Genomic DNA, 22,045 nt, shown 5'->3' on the forward strand with positions numbered 1-22,045 from the left:
TGCCAAATTTAATACTTTCTAAGGATAATTACGATTAATTTAAGGCAGAAAACAAAGCGGCGGTGTCAGTGACCTAAATTAAGAATCCTCGCACAGGGGCTAAACTGGCTGTTCTATTGATGTGTCTGCCCCTACGTTAAGACGAACGTTACCAGAAAAAAAACAAATGATAACAGTTTGATGGACGGTTTACGTTTGGATTAAATATCTTCTCTGAATTATTTTAAAATACATCTGTTATTAACAAACCATATGGGGCAATATGAGCGTTGCATTTCTACTACCAGCGTAAGTTTAGATCAGTACATCCAGAGGAAGTTGAGTAGTCAAGCGACATTCCACAATTGCATTGTGGGAATGTAAACATTGCGAGCGTTACGTGTCAAGCTGAAAACTTGTGAGACGAACTGAGACATTTTAACCATCGTAAAACATAAAGCGTAATGTTTCCACCAGTGATGTTAGCTGGGTGAAGCAACAGCAAACCAAGAAACTGGATGCAACGGTGTAGTTTACTGTAGGAGGCCCATTACAAGGCGATGACAACTGACATGCATCGTGGACGTCACTTACATTGTGGCGTAATGTAAAATGGTTCGATTACGAGGGGCAAACTAGAATGTCGCGGTGACGGGATAACGTCATTCAATTGTTACGTCATCAAAAACTATACCTTTATTGTCTGATAATGTATTGTTTTATTCGATTGTTCTAACCGCTAGGCATCTTAGAAATGTATACATAGTACAGTGTATGAAAACGTCTACTGCATGTTTGACTGTTTTAAGCACCTGCAAGGCATTAATCATTTTACATTAAAGTGTACTCTTTAAAGTTTACAATTAAATGTTAAATTACAAGTGCAACTTTTAATTTTCATTCAGTCTGCCTGTGATTTCAGTTCAAAGCATGAAAATCTGTAAAGTTCTGTTCAAGATGGTCATCTAATGATCAACATTTAAACATTTAATTCTCCTGAAAATGGGCTTAGAGCCAAGTTCAATTTAGTGTCGTCAACTTTTTTTTACTCATCTTGTAAGCCAAGTACATATACCACCGGGATTTCCTATATTCAAGCCCACTTTCGTAATTATGCCCATGGGCTTAAAACAGGATATTTCCCGTTTTTAAGCCCATGTGCCTAAATTGAGATTTCAAATTTTATTATTTAGAGTGGCGTCCCTTTTCAAAAGCACATAGCAAACTTCAGCATATATAACATTTGTAGTTAGAGGTTTTCATATATATATATATAACCTTTTGTAGTCCCGAGAGCAGTCAGGTACTCTACTCATATAGACAATCTCAAACCATATGTATGACTCACCGCGAGTCGCAAATAAAATGTGACAATATCATAGGACACGTTCCCATATAATCCCAAAGAACAGAGTAAAGTATGCAAATATTTCATCAAAAGAGGGGGTGTCATTCAAGTTCAGGTTTATGAAAGTTCTTTAATGACTGTTTATGGTTAAAGTGTTCTGTATTATTCCATTTTCATTAAGGTTCATTCCATTTTATCGTGTTTTAGAATAATTTTCTTCAGTTAGAGGTAGGGATGCCACTATACATCGATACATCGATACTTTTTTATATGATGATACAATTATTGATACATTCAAAATGATATTTAGTTTTGAAAGTATTGGTTTAAATATGTTTATGTATTGTTTACATTTTGCAATTATATAATATTTTTTGATGTTATGAGAGTTATAAATGATTACTTTTCATGCACAAAGATGGGAAATTGGAACTTTTAATCTCTGAGAATAAAAATGTTGATCTTTTCATGGACAATTATAAAATATGTAATATTAATGTTCAAAATGTAACTAAATTTATGCAATAATGCGCGGAAATAGGTATCGTGATAAGTATCAAATTGTGACATGAGTATCATTGATACGTATCGATTCATGAAACCTTTGTATCGTGACATCCCTAGTTACAGGCATTTCCTGAATTTAAGCCTGGCGTGCAATTATGGATTTTTTATTTGTTAACGAGGAGGGGTCATTTTCCGCTATTAAGCCCAGGTCTTAAGTAACCGTATATGACCGTCTATAAGGCGACCCCATGGATAAGACGACCCCAAACTTGACCCTTAAAATCAGTGTCAGAATGGTATGTTTAGGTGCTTAAATTCGATCCCCGCGATGGGGTCCTAATCGCTGCAAACACAGACCACAGACAACTGGCAGTTACCAATAATTATAACTTTGGTCCACATTATTCAAAGAATTCACTGTCATATATATTGTGTCTACTCATGGATCGAAGCGAAGTGTAGTTGACAGAAAATGCATAATATATATTGTTTCTCTAAATATCATATGTATTGTAGCAACAAACTGGCTTGCTTATTTTACCCCATTCAACAGTAACATCGGTAAAAATGTGTGAATTTAAATGGCTTCCTTATTTTACCCCATTCCATAATGCTTATGCGTTCATGAGGGTCCATTATAACCTTAGTTTTGATTATATATATTTTACATAAAACTGTAGATAAAATTACACAATGCTAGGATATATTTCTTTGGGTTAAATAATAATATTCTGTATTATATTTTACTGGCGACTCGCGTCAGAATTCATCCCGTTATATTATTGTGCATGTTTGAGCTTGTTCACCAGGAAATGTGTTCACAGCTGATTGCTATTTCGGCTCAAATACACACGGTAATCTTAATTAATTTATAGAGCAAAAACTATAACTAAAATTACACAATGCTAGGATATATTTCTTTGGGTTAAATAATGGTATTCTGTATTATATTTTATTGATGACTGCGTCAGAATTAAGTCCCGTTATATTATTGTGCATGTTTGAACTTTTTCGATAGGAAGCGTGTGCACAGCTGATTGCTATTTCCGGCACAGATACACATGGTAATCTTAATCCCTCCAAATAATACAATGCCCAGCAAAACAACTTATAACTTAAAAGGTAAATAATCTAGTCAAGTGATGTTTAATTGTAAATTTGGCGTCTCTACTGACAAAGTCGTCTTCTGTTGTTTGTTCACGCAGTGATATCTGATGTTATTTTCTTACCCCTGGAAAAAAGTTTGTGAAAGCGTAACCCATGGATAAGGCGACCCCTTCTACAGACTGCAATTTTTGGTCCTCAAAATTGGCTTATAGACGGTCATATACGGTACAGGAAATCCTGGCAACATGTCTACTGAAAGTAATACCAAACTGATGTTCACCAGAAACTTTGTCTCTGGATTACAGAAGTGATCCTCCTTTATTTTGCTTGAATATTGCTGACTGCAGCACAACTGGTTCAATAATGACAAATTGTATGGATAACAACTTTTTCTATTTTGCGAGTGAGTAGTTGGTATCCATAAACTAAGTCATCATTTCACTTCCCAACTTCTAAATTGCCACTCAGAGTTAACTCAGGTTCAGTCGGTCAACAGAAAATTGAGAATACAAATTTATTTAGTGTATACTTGAACACAATAGCTCTCACTTGTATTTCATTACATACATGTTACGAGTGTGTACGGAAGCTGCTGCGTGAACTGTGTCTCACATTGTTTCATTTGTTTTTCAGCTGGCGGACCCAACAAGACAATCCAGCTGGAGTTCAAGAGCATGTCGACAGAGTGCTCGTTTGACTTCCTGTTTGTGTATGATGGAGACTCACACACAAGCCCAATGTTGGCCAGCCTCTCAGGGGACAGTCACCCATCGCCTGTTATCGCCACTTCCGGATATGTAAGTAGCAAGATAGACAATAGTTTTGTGCCCAGAGCGTTCGTCTTCCAAAGGTTTGTTTCAGTCGTGACAATTTACATTTAGAGTTATCTAAGGATTGCCCTCATGAAGATCTAGGTTAGAATTGGTCTTCAGTAACCCATCATTATTGGGTTTGGATGCTTAGACTCTCTGACTTGCTTGATGCTTGTCATTGTAGATTAATGCTCATGATGTCAATCACTTAACTGTCTTGATATTTATAATTTATTTGGAATTTAATAATGGTGCACTGATCGATCAAATAATTGGTTTATTGATCGTTTGACAGTCAAAATTCGATTATCGATTAAAAAAGTTGCATTTCGGCAGACCTATCCCGCCACATACAAGATGCCGCCACGGGATGCATGGGAGAAATTGTCCCTTGTTGGGATTCATGAGAAAAGATGTCCCTCCTTGGAATTCATGTTGGGTTTTTTTGCCGTAATACAGGAAGTCAAGTTAATTTTTGCTTTCCAATGGAGCCGTCGTTTTTCTTATTTCTCAGGTAGGGGCTTGCGGGGTAATAAAGTTATTTATTTTGTATTGCTACACAATAGGAATTACTTATTTCATACAAGAAACATAGACATTCATGTAATTGTTTGTTTCAGATGTTACTGTACCTGTTCACAGACAGAAACTATATGCGTGACGGCTTTGAGACGAACTACTTCGTCTATGACTGTCCCTGGAACTGCACTGGGCGGACACTGCGTGAACCACACCTGCATCTGCGACAAAGAGTACACCGGTAGTGGCTGCGAGCACCGGCTCTGTCCTAACTCATGCAGCAACAGTGGTGTGTGTGATAAGTATGGGCAGAAGAAGTGCCTGTGCAACGAGGGATATACTGGGCAGAGCTGCAGCCTCTCCACTCATGACAACAGCGGGACAGGAAAGTGGTACACACTGGCCGAAAATGGCTACCCTGCTCATTACATCTCACACGGCTTCTTTCATGACCAGACAGAGTGTTTGTGGATGTTTGGCGGATATGATCTCAACAACGTCCTAGGCGATGTAGTCCGCTACTGCATGAAGGAAAACAAGTGGGAGAGTCTCACCAAATCTGGATCCTGGCCAGAGGGGCTTAATGGCCATGCAATGGCTGGTTTTAAAGAAGGGTTCTATATATTTGGTGGCATCCTTGCCAATGACTCCCATAGTAGCGAGTTGTGGTTCTTTAACCTGACCACTCTTGAGTGGACCCGAAAGCTTTAAACAGCACGGTCAAGCCGTTGCCTGTCACTGGTCACACACTGACCACAGTGGAAAAGTGGATTTATTTATTTGGTGGGAAGACAGAAGATAGGGTATTTATCGATCATATATACAGAATAGCCCCTCGGAGGGGGAACAATGGGAAAAGGTGCTGGTAAGGGGAGGTAACTACCCTCCAAAATGTCTCGTAGGACATACAATGGTGTATTACAAGGAAGCCAAGTCTCTGGTGGTGTTTGGTGGATACAAGCAGAAAAATTCCATCATTAGTCACAGAATTAATCAACTACACATGTTTCATATTGAGGACAATTACTGGTCACAGATCCATAATCAAGAGGTGAACCTGTCTAGTACTCCCGGTGATCGGGCCTTCCATTCTGCTGTCATCCTGGGCAATTACCTCGTCGTGTATGGGGGCAATACTCACCTTCACAACAGCCTGGAGATATGCTTTAACTCAGGGTTTCATTTCTATCATCTTGGCTGCCACATGTGGATGAATCATACTCACTTCACTGGTGAGTTCTCAAGTGTGCTTCCATAAGTTTTGTCCCCGCATAGCGTGGAACGGGGACTATGTATTCAGCGGCGTACGTACATCCCGATTCTTGTTAACAAGATATCTCATGAACTGTTGTACCCAATGTCTTCAAATTTGGTGGCAGTCTACATTGGGGGATACCCAGACACCAGTCGATTTGGGTGACCTTGACCTTGTTTTCAAGGTCACCACGACATTTTGACCACTTTTCGAACTCTTGTTAACGTGATATCTCATGCACTGTTGTATCCAATATCTTCAAATTTGGTGACAGCCTACATTGGGGGATTACGCAGACACCAGTCATTTCAGTCATCTTGTATGTGACCAAAAAATAAAAAGTAGTAAATATAGATATTCCATTCTTTAGCAGCAGGGGACATTGCCATATCAGTGACAAACACTTGTTTGTTTTATTTTTAACTAATATTTCAGGTAGAATGTTTAGGCAATAACTAGTGAATGACAGGGGAATGACAGATTATCTTGCCTGAGTTATATTAATTCTGTAATTAATATGACAAGGGAAAGATAATCTGTCATTCCCCATCACGAAGTTAATAAATTGTTTTAATTACCCATATCAGTTTTCGATCTAAAAACTACCACCATTATCAGCAGGATGTACAGCTGTTGTATGCAATAGTAACCCAAGAACCCCCAAAACACAACTATGTCTAGACTCTCGTTGAGCTGTAAAATCCATCAGCAGGATGTAAAACTGTTGTAAGCAATAGTAACCCAACACACTATTGTTTTCCGGACAGGTCTTTCAACTGCATCATTACCAAGGACTGGACGGTTTGGCCACATAGCAGTAGCAGCTTACGGTGATGTCATGTTGCTAGCCGGTGGCTACTCTGGAAAAGTCCATGGGGATCTCCTTGCTTACAAAGTGCCAATCGCAGTTGCTCATCACCAGGTAAGGTGTTTAGGACGTATATGATGGAACCCATGTAGATTTGAAGATTAACCGGATGTAAAATTGTGCATCTTATGCTAGTGTTGTATCGATCACGGCAATACAGTATTATCTTGTGATCCAAGGCTTGTGATACAACATATCGATCTCCTATACCGCAATGCATACAATACATTACATTTCAAGTTATATTTCAAGTCTAATTGTCTATTCAGTACTTTGTGAGACCTTGCCCTGCAATACACGACTGAATGCCCCTAGGTATACTACTGATCAAATTTTGAAGGAAAAATGTGTGACAGTGTATCCCAATATTCGACCACTTCTTTCTTCATATCCTCAGTATTTCTGTCCTTTTGGGTTTATTCTGTCCTTCCTTAGTCCCCACACATTCTCAATAGGGTTAACATCTGGGCTGTAGTTGGGCTAGTTTAAAATGTGAACACTTTCGTCCTACAACCACAGCTTTGTGTAGCCTGCAGTGTGTTTTGGATCGTTATCATGCTGGAAAATCCAATCATCTTCATACAGTGTTCGTATGCTGGTGGAAGGAGGTAATCATTTAGGAGGTCAACATATCGTCCCTTCGGTCAAATGTCCAGTGAAAGTACCCAACAACGTAATATGTGATGATATCCCACCCCACATGTGACATTTCGGGCGTTGGTAGATGGGTTTCACGGTATCTTTAGTCTAAAGTTCACACAGTTCGGAAAAAGCCAGACAGAACTTTCATCAGAAAAGAAAACATTATCCCAATCTTGATTTTCGTGGAGCCCTACATCAGTTTAAACGTCTTTTTTTTTTGTGCATCTTTTTTTTTTTTTATTCATTCAAAATCAGTTTTGCTTATCTCCTTTCCCTTTCGAATGGTAGTGGAACACTTGAATCCTTTGAAGTTCCCGAAGTGGACGTGAAAAAATACACTCACCCACGAGTTACCTCCCCTTTCTCAAGATAAACAGTCATGTGACCAGCCTTACTTGTCACTCTCCTTTTAAGCCCAAGCCGGATGTTGGGCAAGCACTGGAGTCCCATATACAGCATTATATCCTTTTTATTTAGACCCTATTCTTTGAAATTACGCTGTGTATGGATTTGGCTATAATAACTATGTATTATATGAAAAAATTGAAGAATTTTTTTTGTATTTGTGTCATATTTTCATTGTAATGTAACTTGCTTACATTTCATGAAATCTTGCAGTGTTTGCAGGCACAGGTTATCCGTGACTGATCCTCATCCCCAATGCCCTTCGTGCATCTAACCATGTTCTTCCAGCTGGCGTTGTACATATTGTGTTGATTTATCAAATCTACAGTTTAATCAATATTTGTCTTATATCTATAGGACGTGCCATGGATTGGGTGAGGAAGTCATCGCAAGTCACGGCTGATAAATCTGGAGATCAGTCTGCTAACCTTATGTTGCTTGCTACTGCAGAAATTCATAATACTTGAGTGTCGAGATACGTTGCAGGGGCAGTTGTCTCAGACGGGCTAAGAAGAGATCGGCTACAATGGAGTTGACACCGGCTCTTAGTAAGAAGAAGACTTCGTCTTCATCTACGTCGCAGAGGAGAGCATCTGTAGCCAGTTCGGAGGCTAAATCTACGCGGCCTAGTAAGTCAAGGCATCAGAAATCCTTCAACGAAGAGATTATACCTCCTCATGAAGTAGACGTATTTGATGAACCTCCGTTACTTCTACCTGAAGTACCTACTAGATCAGCGACTCAATCGTCTTCCACGACTACCAGATCGTCTCCTGCAACTGCTACAGCAGGCCATCTGTTTGACGACCAACCACCAACTTCTCAACAGAGTGAAGTTGAGGCACACAACTCATCAGCGTTCGCGAACGCTTCATCTACACCGCAGCAGCTTCAATCAACGCAGAACTTTGATCCAGGTGAATTCATGAGGCAATTCACCAACCAGATGATGGCCATGATGGAATGTAGGTTCGAGGAAGAGGCGAAGGCTCGACGGAACCTCTCATCTGCTGACAACGTGCGCAAACCCTCGGACATCTGCGCCGAACCTACTCCTCATAGATCTACGCCACAAGACTACGTTGGCTTAACGATACCCTTATGCGAAGGTCCACAGTCTGACGACTCTGTCATCATGGAGGAAGATAGAAGGCATGAGAAGTCTACTCACACGCTCGACATCTACATCTGCGAACCCTCAACGTTCAAGAAACACCTAAGGATCCATCTCCAACACCAAGCTGCTCTAGATCAAGATCACACATCTCTCACAGACGTTCGCGAGAACCAGGTTTACGGAAGCAGGATTCAACTTGTCGGGATGGATCTCAAGATAGATGTTCGCGAAGAGTAGCACAAGACAGAGGTTCAAGAAGAGAGGATTCACAAGACAGAGAGGTTTGCGAAGAGTTGTATCTAGAGACAGAGGTTTGCGAAGGGAGGACTCACAAGATAGACGTTCGCGAAGGGAGGAATCTAGAGATAGAGGTTCGCGGAAGGTTGATGCAAGAGAGGGAGGTTCGAAAAGGGATGACTATTGGGATACAGGTTCACAGAAGGATGATTCGCGGAGGCATAGTTCTACTGGACCGAGATATATCTAATGAACAAGCCGACTTCGTCTTCCCAGACTCCAAGGTTACAGCTTGGATAGTCAATGGATTGAACTTGGAGTCTCCTTCTAAGGATGTGGATGAAGTCTACACATATAAGATGTGCAATGACGACTTTGACTCGGTGACTATCCCTCCGATTGAACCTATATCCAAGGTACCTTCTAACCTACGCACAGCTTTTGAGAAAGCTGCAGACATCTACAAGGTTCGAGAACTCTCAGATATACAGGCAGATAACGGCAATGCAGACATCTGCAGGGTTATGCTAACCCTTAAATCAACAGGCAGGATGATGACGTTGACTCTATTACCATAATGGCTGAATAAAACGAAGCAATGATTAAAAGATCAACAACATGTGTGCAATCTGTACGTTAACAGCCTGCACAACTCTACAACCTGCACGAACCTTACACCTGTAGTAGGTTCAGTTTCGACGACATCCTACTTGATGAAAGGAATCCCTTCATCTACAGGGATGCAGAGGTCTTATCCTGGGTAGCAGATGGCCTGCGGATATTGTAGTTCACTCACTCACTCCAACCCAACAGAGACGCACTGCATATACGCTGATGACTTCGACTCCAATATGATATCACCTATTAAGCTGATATCTCAAGCACTGGAGAACCTCAAGGCGCACCTTCGTAAAGGGCTTAAGGTTAACAACGCCTTCAAGAATCCTTGAACGGACGTGCAGATGATATTATTAACACTTGTCACTCAGCCGGGGATTAGGATTTTATATCCTATCAACTAGATTCGACATCGGTATTTCTTCAAGATCCATACAGACATACGCCCTCGACAGCCTCCTTCATCATGCTGGCTTATATTATCCACAATGGGAATACATGATTAATATCGCTGAACAATATTTTATACTTGGAGGAACCCTTAATCAAGAGGTTTGTATGAGCAGCGAGAACTACGCGCTTTTACTCAACCAACTATTGCACCAGATTTTATGGAGGCCAACTTGCTACAACACCGGTGACATCATGCTTGGAAGCTGATTGGTCCATGTCAGACAACGCCTCCTACTGACAGAGCAGGCCAGCAAGTTTACTGACTTGTAAACAAACCCATTGTAATGCACGGGGCAGCCTTTGGAAACAGTATACAACTATGGCCTGTTATCATCATGGGAATCTAATAGATGTCTAGCCTTGACAGCAGGATAAACGATCTTTATCTTGGAAGTTGTCGCTGACGTAAGTACCTGTCCCCTGCGATAGGGGAGCCTGCCTTGCTATAAATAGACAACGCTTCAATGTATGCTGATCAACACAGATCGCCTCACACGATATAAGGGAAGAATGATATATCATCACTGCAATCAGAGGTTAGGACTTCCAATGGAACGTCGTTATCCGTTTGGAATATCATCAGCTCTATGGTTATTCTTACTTAATAACCAAGCCTATTGGCACCTATCTGCAGCATCGAGGTCACGCGAGTGCCGGTTATCTGACGACAGCATACAGGTTCTTCAAAGTGCCAATCGACTCAGACAGCAGCTGAACTTCACAATTAAGTTGCTCACGCAACTAGGATGACTAGTGAACCTGATGAAGTTGGAGTTAGAATCAAAACAAGATCTTCAATTGCTGGGAATAAGAATTATCACAACACAGAATTGAATTGTGGTCCCAGAATTGTGGGTCAAGATACAAGCCATGATTCCACAAGCAGTCATCTCTCCGTTAACACTACGAACATGGCAATGTCTACTCGGTCTGCTAACCTCGCGCAGGACTTGACTCGCACAGGAAGGTTACAACTAAGGCCGCTGCAACGGTTCCTGACAAAACATCTGGACAGTGTCGACCCTATCTTGCTGCCAGACAATCTCAAGAGATACCTACTTTGGTGGACCCACAGGTAGAACGCGTCTGCATGGAGGGACCTATTTACAAGAGCCGCCTTCAACACACATCTCTCACGTGAAGCGCATCGATACAAGGTTGGGGTGTACATCTCAACAATCAAGTTGCATCAGGGAAGTGGTCCTAAACAGAGCAGCATTTTCACATCAATCTGCAGGAGATGAAAGCCGTGATCAACGCCTTACAACTATGGTCCACACGGACAACTCTACAGTGGCTTTCTCCATAAATCGGCAAGTAACTCATTTATGATAAAGATCTTATCATAATCTATGGGTTGTTATGAGATATCTAGTAATAAGAAGATACTAGTTTATCTGTAGCCACATGAATCAACATGATTCAACTTGTCTGAGACTGAAGTAAGACAAGAAAGTGGTCCCCGAGTTATGCGGAAGTTGGAAGAATAGGATCATGGAAATGCCGTTTCCACAGTTCCCGTGTGTGTGTGTGTGTTTGAGCGTCGCATGATGCGTCGTCATGGGCGTCGCAGATAAAGGCAGCGACAATATCTGAGGCGTATTTAAGGACAGCTGATGAATCCACAAAGTGGCTTGACCCACCACCAATCCGTTTGGATTCTATAAGCAAAAGAAGATCATGAGTCAGGATAAGAAAAACATGTAATTTTTAAAGTAAAATTGATGTTTAGATACTTATCCTGACTCATGACGCAGGCCCTCCCCGACCTCCCCACTGGAAACACCGGATTGCACAGCAGATGCAAGTTCTTTGGCAGAAAAATCAGGAGAGAGTGACAAGTAAGGCTGGTCAAATGACTGTTTTTGCACGGGAAAAGGGCAAAAGGGAGGTAACTTCGTGGGTGAGTGTATTTTACGTCCGCTTCGGGAACTTCAAAGGGATTCAATTCAAGTGTTCCACTTCAAAAGAGTCAGGATAAGTATAAAATATCAATTTTACTTAAAAAATTACATGTTTGTTCAGGACTGGTCACCCGTGAAGGTCGGGTTAGAATGAACCTTCAGTAACCCATGCTTGTCGTAAGAGGCTACTAACGGGATCGGGTGGTCAGGTTCGCTGACAGGGTTGACACATGTCATCTGTTCCCCACGATGCTCATGCTGTTGATCACTGGATTATCTGGTCCAGACTCGATTATTTACAGACCGCCGCCATATAGCTGGAATATTGCTGAGTGCGGGCGCATTACAACTACACTGACTCACTCACTCAGGACTGGTCACTTTTTGGACACAACTAGCCCTTGGACAGGCCACATGTCAAAACTATTTTATACACTGTAAGTATATATGATTTTCTTCCTCCAGACTTTCACCGGTGTGAAAAACACAACATTTGACCATTGTGAGGGACTACATGACCTCTGACCTGTGTGTTGGTGACCCAGAGTGTATGTACTGTAGAAGTGAGATCATAGGATTACCGTTTAAGACACACTGCTATCATCGCACACGGAAAGAGGTGAGTTAGAAACAGTTCTGATTAGGCTCAGGGATTTCCAGCATATTTCACAATTCTATTTTTACCTGTAAGTTCAAATGTTATTATGCCAGTTCATGATGACCTCTGCTTAGAAAATACATTACAGAGTCAACAATTTAAATGTGATTAGTTTTTGACCAGTTATGGAAACTGATCAAACCCATAGGCCCCAGGCTAGATGAAATTACCTATGCCTAACAAACAATATGATTCTTTCAGTCCCCAAGGGCATTGAAGTATTTTGACACATGCTGTACATTGTTCAGTCTTCCTAATCCTCCATGTCTGATTGTTGCACGAGACATTTGGTGCAAGCTTTCAGGTCCCTTTTATAATAAATTATACGCAAAATTTCAAAATTCACACAATCTATATACTGTGAACTGCTGAAGATGTACTAATATTTGAATGTATTAAGGGCACATTAATGATTGAAATTTGAAAATCTTAGAGTATTTTGTTAGGATGTGATTGTGAAACAGCTGGGAATAAAGTCCATGACCCCTATGGTCTTTTTGAATTTTTATTTATTTCCATCTCTTAATTGGATTGATATCAGAAAATGTTTTAACTTTTCATTGGTTATCAACACCTGTCTTGAAAAGTGTCTTATCCCACATTTAAGGGAAAAAATACTTTGCTAGCGACATTGGATTGTCTGATCCGACTTGATTCTGTATAAGCCACTGTCTCAAAGGCTGAATATTGCTAAGTGTTGGGTTAAAAACAAATTACATAACCATTAAAGAACTAGACACTCTTTCATCAGCGGTGTTAGCACTTTATCAGTTGTTAGTCTATGTTAAAGTTTGCAGGTTACAAAATATCTTCGTTCTGCAGTCAATAAGGACTGGGAAGGTAATAATAAGCATGTGACATATCATGTTACCATGGTTACAGATATGCTTGGAGAGAAGTCACAGTGAACTCGTATCCAATTGTCCCGGTATCTGTAAAACATTACATTCATGTGGCTCGTGTGCAAGTCAAGGTCGTGGCGTGGATGTCATCAACTCCCCAAGGCTCAGCGTGTACAACGAGAAGTGCATGTGGTGTGTCAAAGAGGCCAAGTGTCAGAAACAGACAGGTAACATGGCGTCCTCAGTTTACCTTTCAGAATGGAACCCGTGAAGATCCGGGTTAGAATTGGTCTCCAGTAGCCCAGAGGCGACTAACAGGTGGTCAGGCTTGCTCACTTGGTTGAGGCATATCATCGTATACCAGTTGCGTAGATTCATGCTCATGATGTTGATCACTGGATTGTCTGGTCCAAACTCGTTATTTACAGACCGCCATCATATAGCTGGAATATTGCTGTGTGCAGGGATTGGTTAACATTTCAGGATTGAGCAAGTCGGGATTGGTTAACATTTCAGGATTGAGCAAGTCGGGATTGGTTAACATTTCAGGATTGAGCAAGTCGGGATTGGTTAACATTTCAGGATTGAGCATTGGTTTGAGTGATGACCCATCAATAAATATATGATCATAAAATGAGTTGGAATTTTAAGAACTTTTCAGCAAAACTAAAGCGTCACTACATGGCTTAACTGTTACCAACAATTTGTTCTACTCTCTAACAGAGACATATCCGCTAGGCCAGCTTCAGGTTTCACCAGACCTTGAAATTAATTTCAGCGTTTGAAATTTGGCAAGAAAGTTAAACATTTCTTTTATTTATTTTTTTCATTTAAGTCTTTTATTTCCCAATTCCATGTTATAAATACAGGATCACATATGTTTGACGAGCATTTAACAGACATATCATGTACAAATGAATTTCAGTGTTTACATATCACTGCAGAATTATTGCAGATGCCATGTACATACTGCATAAAAGTACAACGGTAAGATAGAAACAACATGGGCGTAAATGTTTGATTAATATACAAGTTGTCTTAATCTGCTACAAACAGTCAATAATGTTGCTGTATTGGACACAAAAGTAAGCTAATCATGAAGCCCCTAATTGCTTGTTCCAGATCCGAAAGGAACATGTGAGTCGGCCAACAACACTGTGTCGGGGCTGGAGGGCTGGTGGGAGGGACTGAGCGGAACCTCACCACCATAGAGCAGTGTGTGCTGGAGGACTACCCTGCTGGCCTCCACTGGATGCACGCTATAGGAGTCCCAAGAACACCACCTTTCCTGATGAAGTAAGCAATCTTGCCTTCTTTGACTCTCAAGATCACCTGGTGCACATTTATAAATCAGCAGTATGAACAGGGAACTATCCAAGCCTCTCTATCGCCATATAGCTGGAATATTGCTGAGTCTTTGGCATTAAACCACAAAGAAATATCACTGTAAATCTAGTGAACTTGTCAGGCAGTTTAGGATTGGAATTTTTTATGTTTTTCGAAAAATGGTTGACAAAATACGCGTTGCTTCTAAAAGCCATAAAATCAGTTACTACATAGGCTGGGAAATTTGTAATTCCAGTTTAGGAACTTTTGCTGACATTTGCTTCAGAGTTCTGTCGGATTATTGGCCTTTTAGCAAGTCTAGATATATAACCATGACGAATCCCTGACCATTAGTGTTACTGGATGATGATGATGATGATGATGATGATGAGTTCAGTACTGCGTGCCCAGAATGAGTTAGGAACATAGAGCACATTTTCCACACTCTTGTAATCAATTGCAGGTGAGCCTGATTCGCAAGGCAGAAGCTCGACTGAAGTTTGTGTACAACTTTGAAGGAGAAGTAGCACGGCCATTTGTGTATAGTGCTGACATTATTGGCTACTTGCATCCACTGAATGCAGTTCCTACCCCTGACCGCCAGCTGAGTCTGTACCATGGTATTCAGCAGGCTGAGGGAAAGCTCTACCTCAGCCGAGACGAAGCCAGGGATCACAAGGTCAGTCACAGCAGTTCAAACCTGAGGAATCTTAAGACCCTGCCCCCTTCCTCCATGCTGCCTTACAATCTAGTAGGGTTGCACACTCTCTGAATGTATGACCCCTAGCCTCATGCTTGGTAGCCATTCCAAAGGGTAGACACCTTTTTAATATATGGCATTTTACCTTATGCCTGATAGGCATTCAGCAGGTTTAGACACCTTCTGAATATACGACACTTTACCAGAACGAAGATACTTCTAAAATGGCTCATTGTTGTGACAAGAGGCCACTCTGATATTTTTATGACAAGGTGGTTTACTTTCAGGAACTTGTCTCACATGTGGAGAGCCAGAATGAATATACTTCTAAAATGGCTCGTCGTCGTGACAACAGTCCAGTCTTCCCCTACGTTCAGCGTGGCTTCAAGTACTACGTGGAACAAGAAACAGAACAAACAATAAAAAGCAGCCAGAACCTGAAAAGCAACGATATGTTCTATCCTTCATCACATACAAAACTGGCATGGAACCGAGAAATCAAAGCCACCTTCAACCAGCCCCGAGACATCACTTACGAGTTCCTTGAACCATACAGCAACGGTTCCTGCAGTGGCCATTACAACTGCCTGTCTTGTTTGACCGATGCCCTCTGTAGCTGGTGTCCAGCAACAGACACCTGCTTGAGACGCGACACTCTGAACAACGAGTCAGCATGTAATGGCCCTCATGATCCCTACCTGATAACCAGCATGGCTGAGTGCCCGTGCTGTGATTACTACGTCAGCTGCCACACCTGTGCTTCAGTAAGTATCATGTCAAATCTCTGTGGGTATACACACAGATGCCAACCACTCTGATTTTCAAACACAAAATCCACTCTCTGATTTGTCTTTAGAAAACTCTGAGTGTTTAGAACAAATTCTTGATTCTTGTTAATGCTATACAATTTTGTAAGTCACCAGTGATTTATTTGAGCTGACACCGGTAACAGTATTCTGAAGCTTAGCGTGTGATCATTTGGGTCTCGATTGTGTATATTGCGTGTTATTGACGACAAAGTTTCTCAAAGTTTTTCTCGAAGGCATGTTTAAGCCTGGATATAAGTGAAACAAAATGGCAGAGCCGGCTATGCACTCACCACCAACTTGCACCTTCTGTGACTCCACTTTCATTAGATTCAGTGTTGGCTTCTCTGTTACTTTCTGAACTTTGCAAATGTTTAACATTGTTTGCTGGTAAGTTTTTGTGTATGCTGAGTAATGTGATGTATCTGAGTTTTTTATGTATAACTCTCCAGACGGGTATGACACAATACATCACTGTTCTCCTGTTTCCCAGAACCCCCTGTGTGAGTGGGTGTCCGGCGATGGTCAGTGTAATACGAGGCGTGGACGTGTGGAGCAGACAATACGCAATGCTAGTGAATGCCATCCACCTTGTCACATGTAAGTCCACTCAGTTATTGCAGGGAACAGGTTTAAAGGCCGCATGACAAAAGGGCCCCAAAACGGAAAAGTCAAAAGGGCCGCAAGAAAGTCAAAAGGGCCGCAAACCCCTAGTCAAAAGGGCTGCATCAAAAAGTCAAGAGGGCCGCATCAAAAAGTAAAAGGGCCCCAAACCCCTAGTCAAAAGGGCCCCATATAAAAAAATAATAACATCTTTTTTCAACAGTCTATTATAGTAAAAGTTTATATATATCTATACAATGTATACTTTATACATACTAGTTCAGTTTTTAGTACAATATTTTTTTCAATATTTGAAAGAAAATGCTGACAAAGAATAGATGTATGTGATGGTTATTTATTTCACCTAAGTAGCAAAACACTTATCATATATGATTATGACAAATACTTTGGCAGAGAAATAAACAATCTGTCTGTCTATATCAGCAAATGCCAAAATTAGGTGGCATGCTGGCTTTTCCTCACTTTATTGATTATGTGAAATCTTATTATGTAACAGGACTAACAGACATGGCTTTCACCAGTTTGACTTGTCAAAATATTTACAGATTTAAATATGCTATTAGATTGTCATCAGGCAATCAGAAAGGTCGGTATGCAGGTGATATTAAAGTTTTTTATCTAGAAATTCTATTGATAGATTTGTAACACCTTAAATATATCACATATATAGGTATGTTTTTAAACTTAATCAAGAAATATTTGATCATGAAAATGATAATTTTTACTTATCCTGACTCATGATCTTTTGCTTATCTCCCTTTCCCTTTCGAATGGTAGTGGAACACTTGAATCCCTTCAAGTTCCCGAAGCGGAAGTATAAATACACTCACCCACGAGTTACCTCCCTTTTCGCCCAAGCGAGCACTGGAGTCCCGTATATGGCATTATATCCTTTTATATTTAGGTCCTATTCTTCAAAATTACGATGTATATGGATTTGACTATAACTACTATGTAGTATTTGTAAAAAAATTGTAGAAATTAATTACATTTGAGTTGTGTTTTCATCATCATGTAACTTTGTTTACATTTCATGAAATCTTGCAGTGTTTGCAGGCACAGGTTATCCATGGCTGATCCTCACCCCCCAGTGCCTTCGTGCATAAAACCATGTGTTTCCAGCTTGCGCTGTACTTATTGTGTTGATTTATCAAATCTTCAATTTAATCAATATTTGTTTTATATCTATAGACGTGCCATGGATCTGGTGAGAAAGTCATCTCAAGTCACGGTTGATAAAACAGGAGATCAGCCCTCAAACTGTATGTTGCTTGCTACTGCTGATGTTCATAATACTTGTGCTATGTTTAGTGCGTTACAGGGGCAGTCTGCTGGTAAGGGGGCCAAGAAGAGATCGTCTACATTGCAGTCGACTCCGTCTCAGGCTGAGAAAAAGACGTCATCCTCTTCTACAACGCAGAAGAAAGCATCTGTTACCAGATCGGAGGGCAAATCTATGCGTGCTAGTACATCAACGCAGCAGAAATCCTTCAACGAAGAGATATTACCTCCACACGAATTAGACGTCTTTGATGAACGCCCATTACTTCTACCCAAAGTATCTATGAGATCAGCGACTCAATCGACCTCTACAACTACGAGATCGTCCCCTACAACGGTCACAGCAGGACAGCTGTTTGACGAACTACCTCTTACTTCTCGGAGTGAAGTTGAGGCACAGAACTCATCAGTGTTCGCGAAGGCTTCATCTACACCGCAGCAGCTTCAACCTATGCAGAACTTTGACCCAGGGGAATTTATGAAACAATTCACCAACCAGATGATGGCCATGATGGAACATAGGTTCCAGGAGGAAGCGAAGGCTAGGAAAAGCCTCTCATTGACCTACACCGTGCGCAAACCTATGGACCAGTGCGAACCTACGGGCCTGCACGAACCTACTCCTCATAGAACTACGTTGGCGAACGTACACCTTTGCGAGGTCTCTACAGTCGGTCGACTCTGTCATCTTGGAGGATAGAAGAGATGAGATGCATACTCTCAATTCTACATCTGTGAGCCCTCAACGTTCGAGAACATTGAAGGATCCAGCTCCTACACCTAGCCGCTCTAGGTTGAGATCTCATATCTCTCAAAGACGTTCGCGAAGTCACTCACCATAAGACAGGGTTTGCGAAGAGAAGGCTCACAGCACAGGAGTTAAGACTCACGATAGGCGCTCAAGCAAGAGAGAGCTCACCTCACAGAGGTTCACGAAGAGATGTATCTACAGATAAAGGTTCGCGAAGAGAGCATTCCCAAGATAGACGTTCGCATAGGGAGGAATCTTCAGACAGGTTCGCGAAAGGATGATGAAGGTTTGAGAAGGGATACATGTTCGCAGATAGATGAGTCGTTGAGACCTAGCACTAATAATCAGGAGACTTTGGACTTGCAAACTTCCCAGACTCAGAGGTTACAGCGTGGATTGCCAACGGGTTGAACTTGGAGTCTCTTTCTAAGGATAAAAATGAAGTCTACACTTATATGATGCGCAACGACAACTTTAACTCGGTGACTATTCCTCCGATTGAACCTATATCCAAGGTACCTTCTAACCTACGCACATCTTTGAGAAAGCTACAGACATCTACAAGGTTCGAAAACTCTCAGATCTACAGGCAGATAACAGCAAAGCAGACATCTACAGGGTTCGCGAACCCTAGGGTTAACAAACCCTTACATCAACAGGCAGGATGTTGACGTCGACTCTATTACCATACGGCTGAATAAAACGAAGCAATGATGAAAACGGATGGTTTTGTCTGAGTTTAAAACTCAACAAAAAGATCTATAACATGTGCGATCTCTACAGTTTACAGCCTGCACAACTCTACAACCTGCACAAACCTTATACCTGTATAGGTTCAGTTTCGGACAACAACCTACTTGATGAAAGGAATCATCATGGGAATCTAGCCTTGACAGCAGGATAAACGATGTTTATTTTGGGAGTTGTCGCTGATAAAAGTTGGTACGAGTACCTGTCCCCTGCGATGCTACACTGGAGCCAGCCTTGCTATAAAGAGACAAAGCTTCGATGTATGCTGATCAACACAGATCGCCTGCGTATATATGATGTATCAACATATGATGTATCATCACTGCAATCAGAGGTTAGCACTTCCAATGGAACGTCCTACCATTTGGAATATCGCCAGCTCTATGATTATTCATACAAATAACCAAGCCTCTCGGCACTTATCTGCATCATCGAGGTCTACGCATTGCCGGTTATCTGGACGACGGCATACAGGCATACAGTGCCAATCAACTCAGACAGCAGCTGAACTTCACAATTAAGTTGCTCACGCAACTAGGATGACTGGTGAACCTGATGAAGTTGGAGTTAGAATCAAAACAAGATCTTCAATTGCTGGGAATAAGAATTATCACAACACAGAATCGAATTGTGATCCCAGAATTGTGGGTCAAGATACAAGCCATGATTCCACAAGCAGTCATCTCTCCGTTAACAATACGAACATGGCAATGTCTACTCGGTCTGCTAACCTCGGCGCAGGACTTGACTCGCACAGGAAGGTTACAACTAAGGCCGCTGCAACGGTTCCTGACAAAACATCTGGACAGTGTCGACCCTATCTTGCTGCCAGACAATCTCAAGAGATACCTACTTTGGTGGACTCACAGGTAGAACGTCTGCGGAGGGACCTATTTACAAGAGCCGGCCTTCGACACACATCTCTACGTAGACGCATCGATACAAGGTTGGGGTGCACATCTCAACAATCAAGTTGCATCAGGGAAGTGGTCCAAACAGAGCAGCATTTTCACATCAATCTGCTGGAGATGAAAGCCGTGATCAACGCCTTACAACTATGGTCGAGCTCACTGATCAACAGAATGCTGATGGTCCACACGGACAACTCTACAGTGGCATTCTCCATAAATCGGCAAGGATCTACAAGGTCACCAAGCCTACTACAGCTCACATTCCAGTTGTTTGACATCATGGAGGAGGCAAACATCTGGATAAAGGCGTGTCACATACCCAGAGCCAAGAACGTGCTTGCAGACACTCTCTCCCGACCACTGCACCCGTCACCTATGGAATGGATACTCCATCCAGAAGCATTTTCGGCTTATCATAAGGGAAATAGAACCCCCATGCATAGACCTGTTTGCCACGAGGTTCAACAAACAACTACAGACGTTTGTCTCACCAGTTCCAGATCCTCAAGCCTGGGCAACAGATGCACTGAACATATCATGGGAAGGACTAAACGCTTATGCGTTTCCACCACTGATATTACTACCGAAAGTACTGTTGAAGATCAAACAGACAAAAGACTTCATTGCGATGAAAGCTACTCATCCTCAAGTGGCGGAATATTGTGTCATCTTAGAGAGACCAGACATCTGAAAGGTTCGACATTATCTACATACCTCGCCACCATCAGTGCAGTGATTACCATGAAAACAGGCATCAATTTGACGAGAGTACCAGAATTACTTGCTCTGCTGAGATCTTTTAAACTGGGGGACCAGCAAAAGAAGTTCAGAGCTCCGGCCTGGGATCTGAATGTAATTCTACGTCATCTTACCAGTGATGCCTACGAACCTCTAGACCAGACTACACTCGAGCTGCTGACACAGAAGACTCTGTTCCTGCTTGCGCTAGCCACGGCAGCTCGAATATCAGAGATACATGCGCTGGACTTTGGTCGAACCAGATTTGACACAGGGCAACATGCTGCAGTTCATCTAGGACTTAGATGGGACTTCATTGTCAAGAACCAACTACCTCGTCAGCCAGATAGACAGTTCTACGTACCAGCGCTATCTACAATCCTCAGACCAGAGGATATGCAGGACCTATCCTTGTGTCCGGTCAGAGCCCTGAAGATATATCTTCAAAGACTAAGACAAGGAGACGAAAATGCAAGCGCCTGTTCATCCCATTCTCCACAGAGACATCTGCAGAAGTCTCAAGAACGACGATATCGTTCTGGATGCGAGCTGTCATATTGAGAGCCTATAAAGCAGCAGGACTAGAACCTCCTAGAGCTTCCAACCCACACGAAGTCAGAGCATTGGCGTCAACACTAGCTATGCATGGAAATTGCTCTTTATCAGCAATTATGGAGGGCTGCTTTTGGAAGTCTGATACGGTGTTTGCCAACCTCTACCTCCGAGACATAGCCACTGAAGACGTCTCAGGCATTCACCAATTTGGGCCTCTCGTTGTAGCACAGCTACTAACGGTTCCACAAAGGAGCTGAGTTGGAAAATCTCACCCTTTATCACGTTGACTTGTTGATAACTTTTACTAAGGTAAAAAAGTATTAGTATGAAAG

General features: G+C 41.7%; 1 protein-coding gene across 1 annotated transcript in view; it reads left to right on the forward strand.

Moving 5' to 3' along the window:
• The window catches only part of LOC124278857 (multiple epidermal growth factor-like domains protein 8), a 64,258-nt gene that overhangs the window by 17,030 nt on the left and 25,183 nt on the right, over positions 1-22,045 (forward strand). The window contains 15 exon segments of the mRNA XM_046714641.1: positions 3,575-3,738; positions 4,374-4,465; positions 4,467-4,969; positions 4,972-5,100; positions 5,103-5,504; positions 6,295-6,449; positions 8,389-8,792; positions 11,625-11,708; positions 13,398-13,498; positions 14,394-14,450; positions 14,453-14,567; positions 14,854-14,884; positions 15,061-15,276; positions 15,585-16,061; positions 16,597-16,703. Of these exon segments, the coding sequence (XP_046570597.1) occupies positions 3,575-3,738; positions 4,374-4,465; positions 4,467-4,969; positions 4,972-5,100; positions 5,103-5,504; positions 6,295-6,449; positions 8,389-8,792; positions 11,625-11,708; positions 13,398-13,498; positions 14,394-14,450; positions 14,453-14,567; positions 14,854-14,884; positions 15,061-15,276; positions 15,585-16,061; positions 16,597-16,703 (3,037 nt within the window).

Source organism: Haliotis rubra, unplaced genomic scaffold, assembly GCF_003918875.1.
Source record: "Haliotis rubra isolate DU_JTF1 unplaced genomic scaffold, ASM391887v1 Scf242, whole genome shotgun sequence".
Classification (NCBI taxonomy): Eukaryota; Metazoa; Mollusca; class Gastropoda; order Lepetellida; family Haliotidae; genus Haliotis; species Haliotis rubra.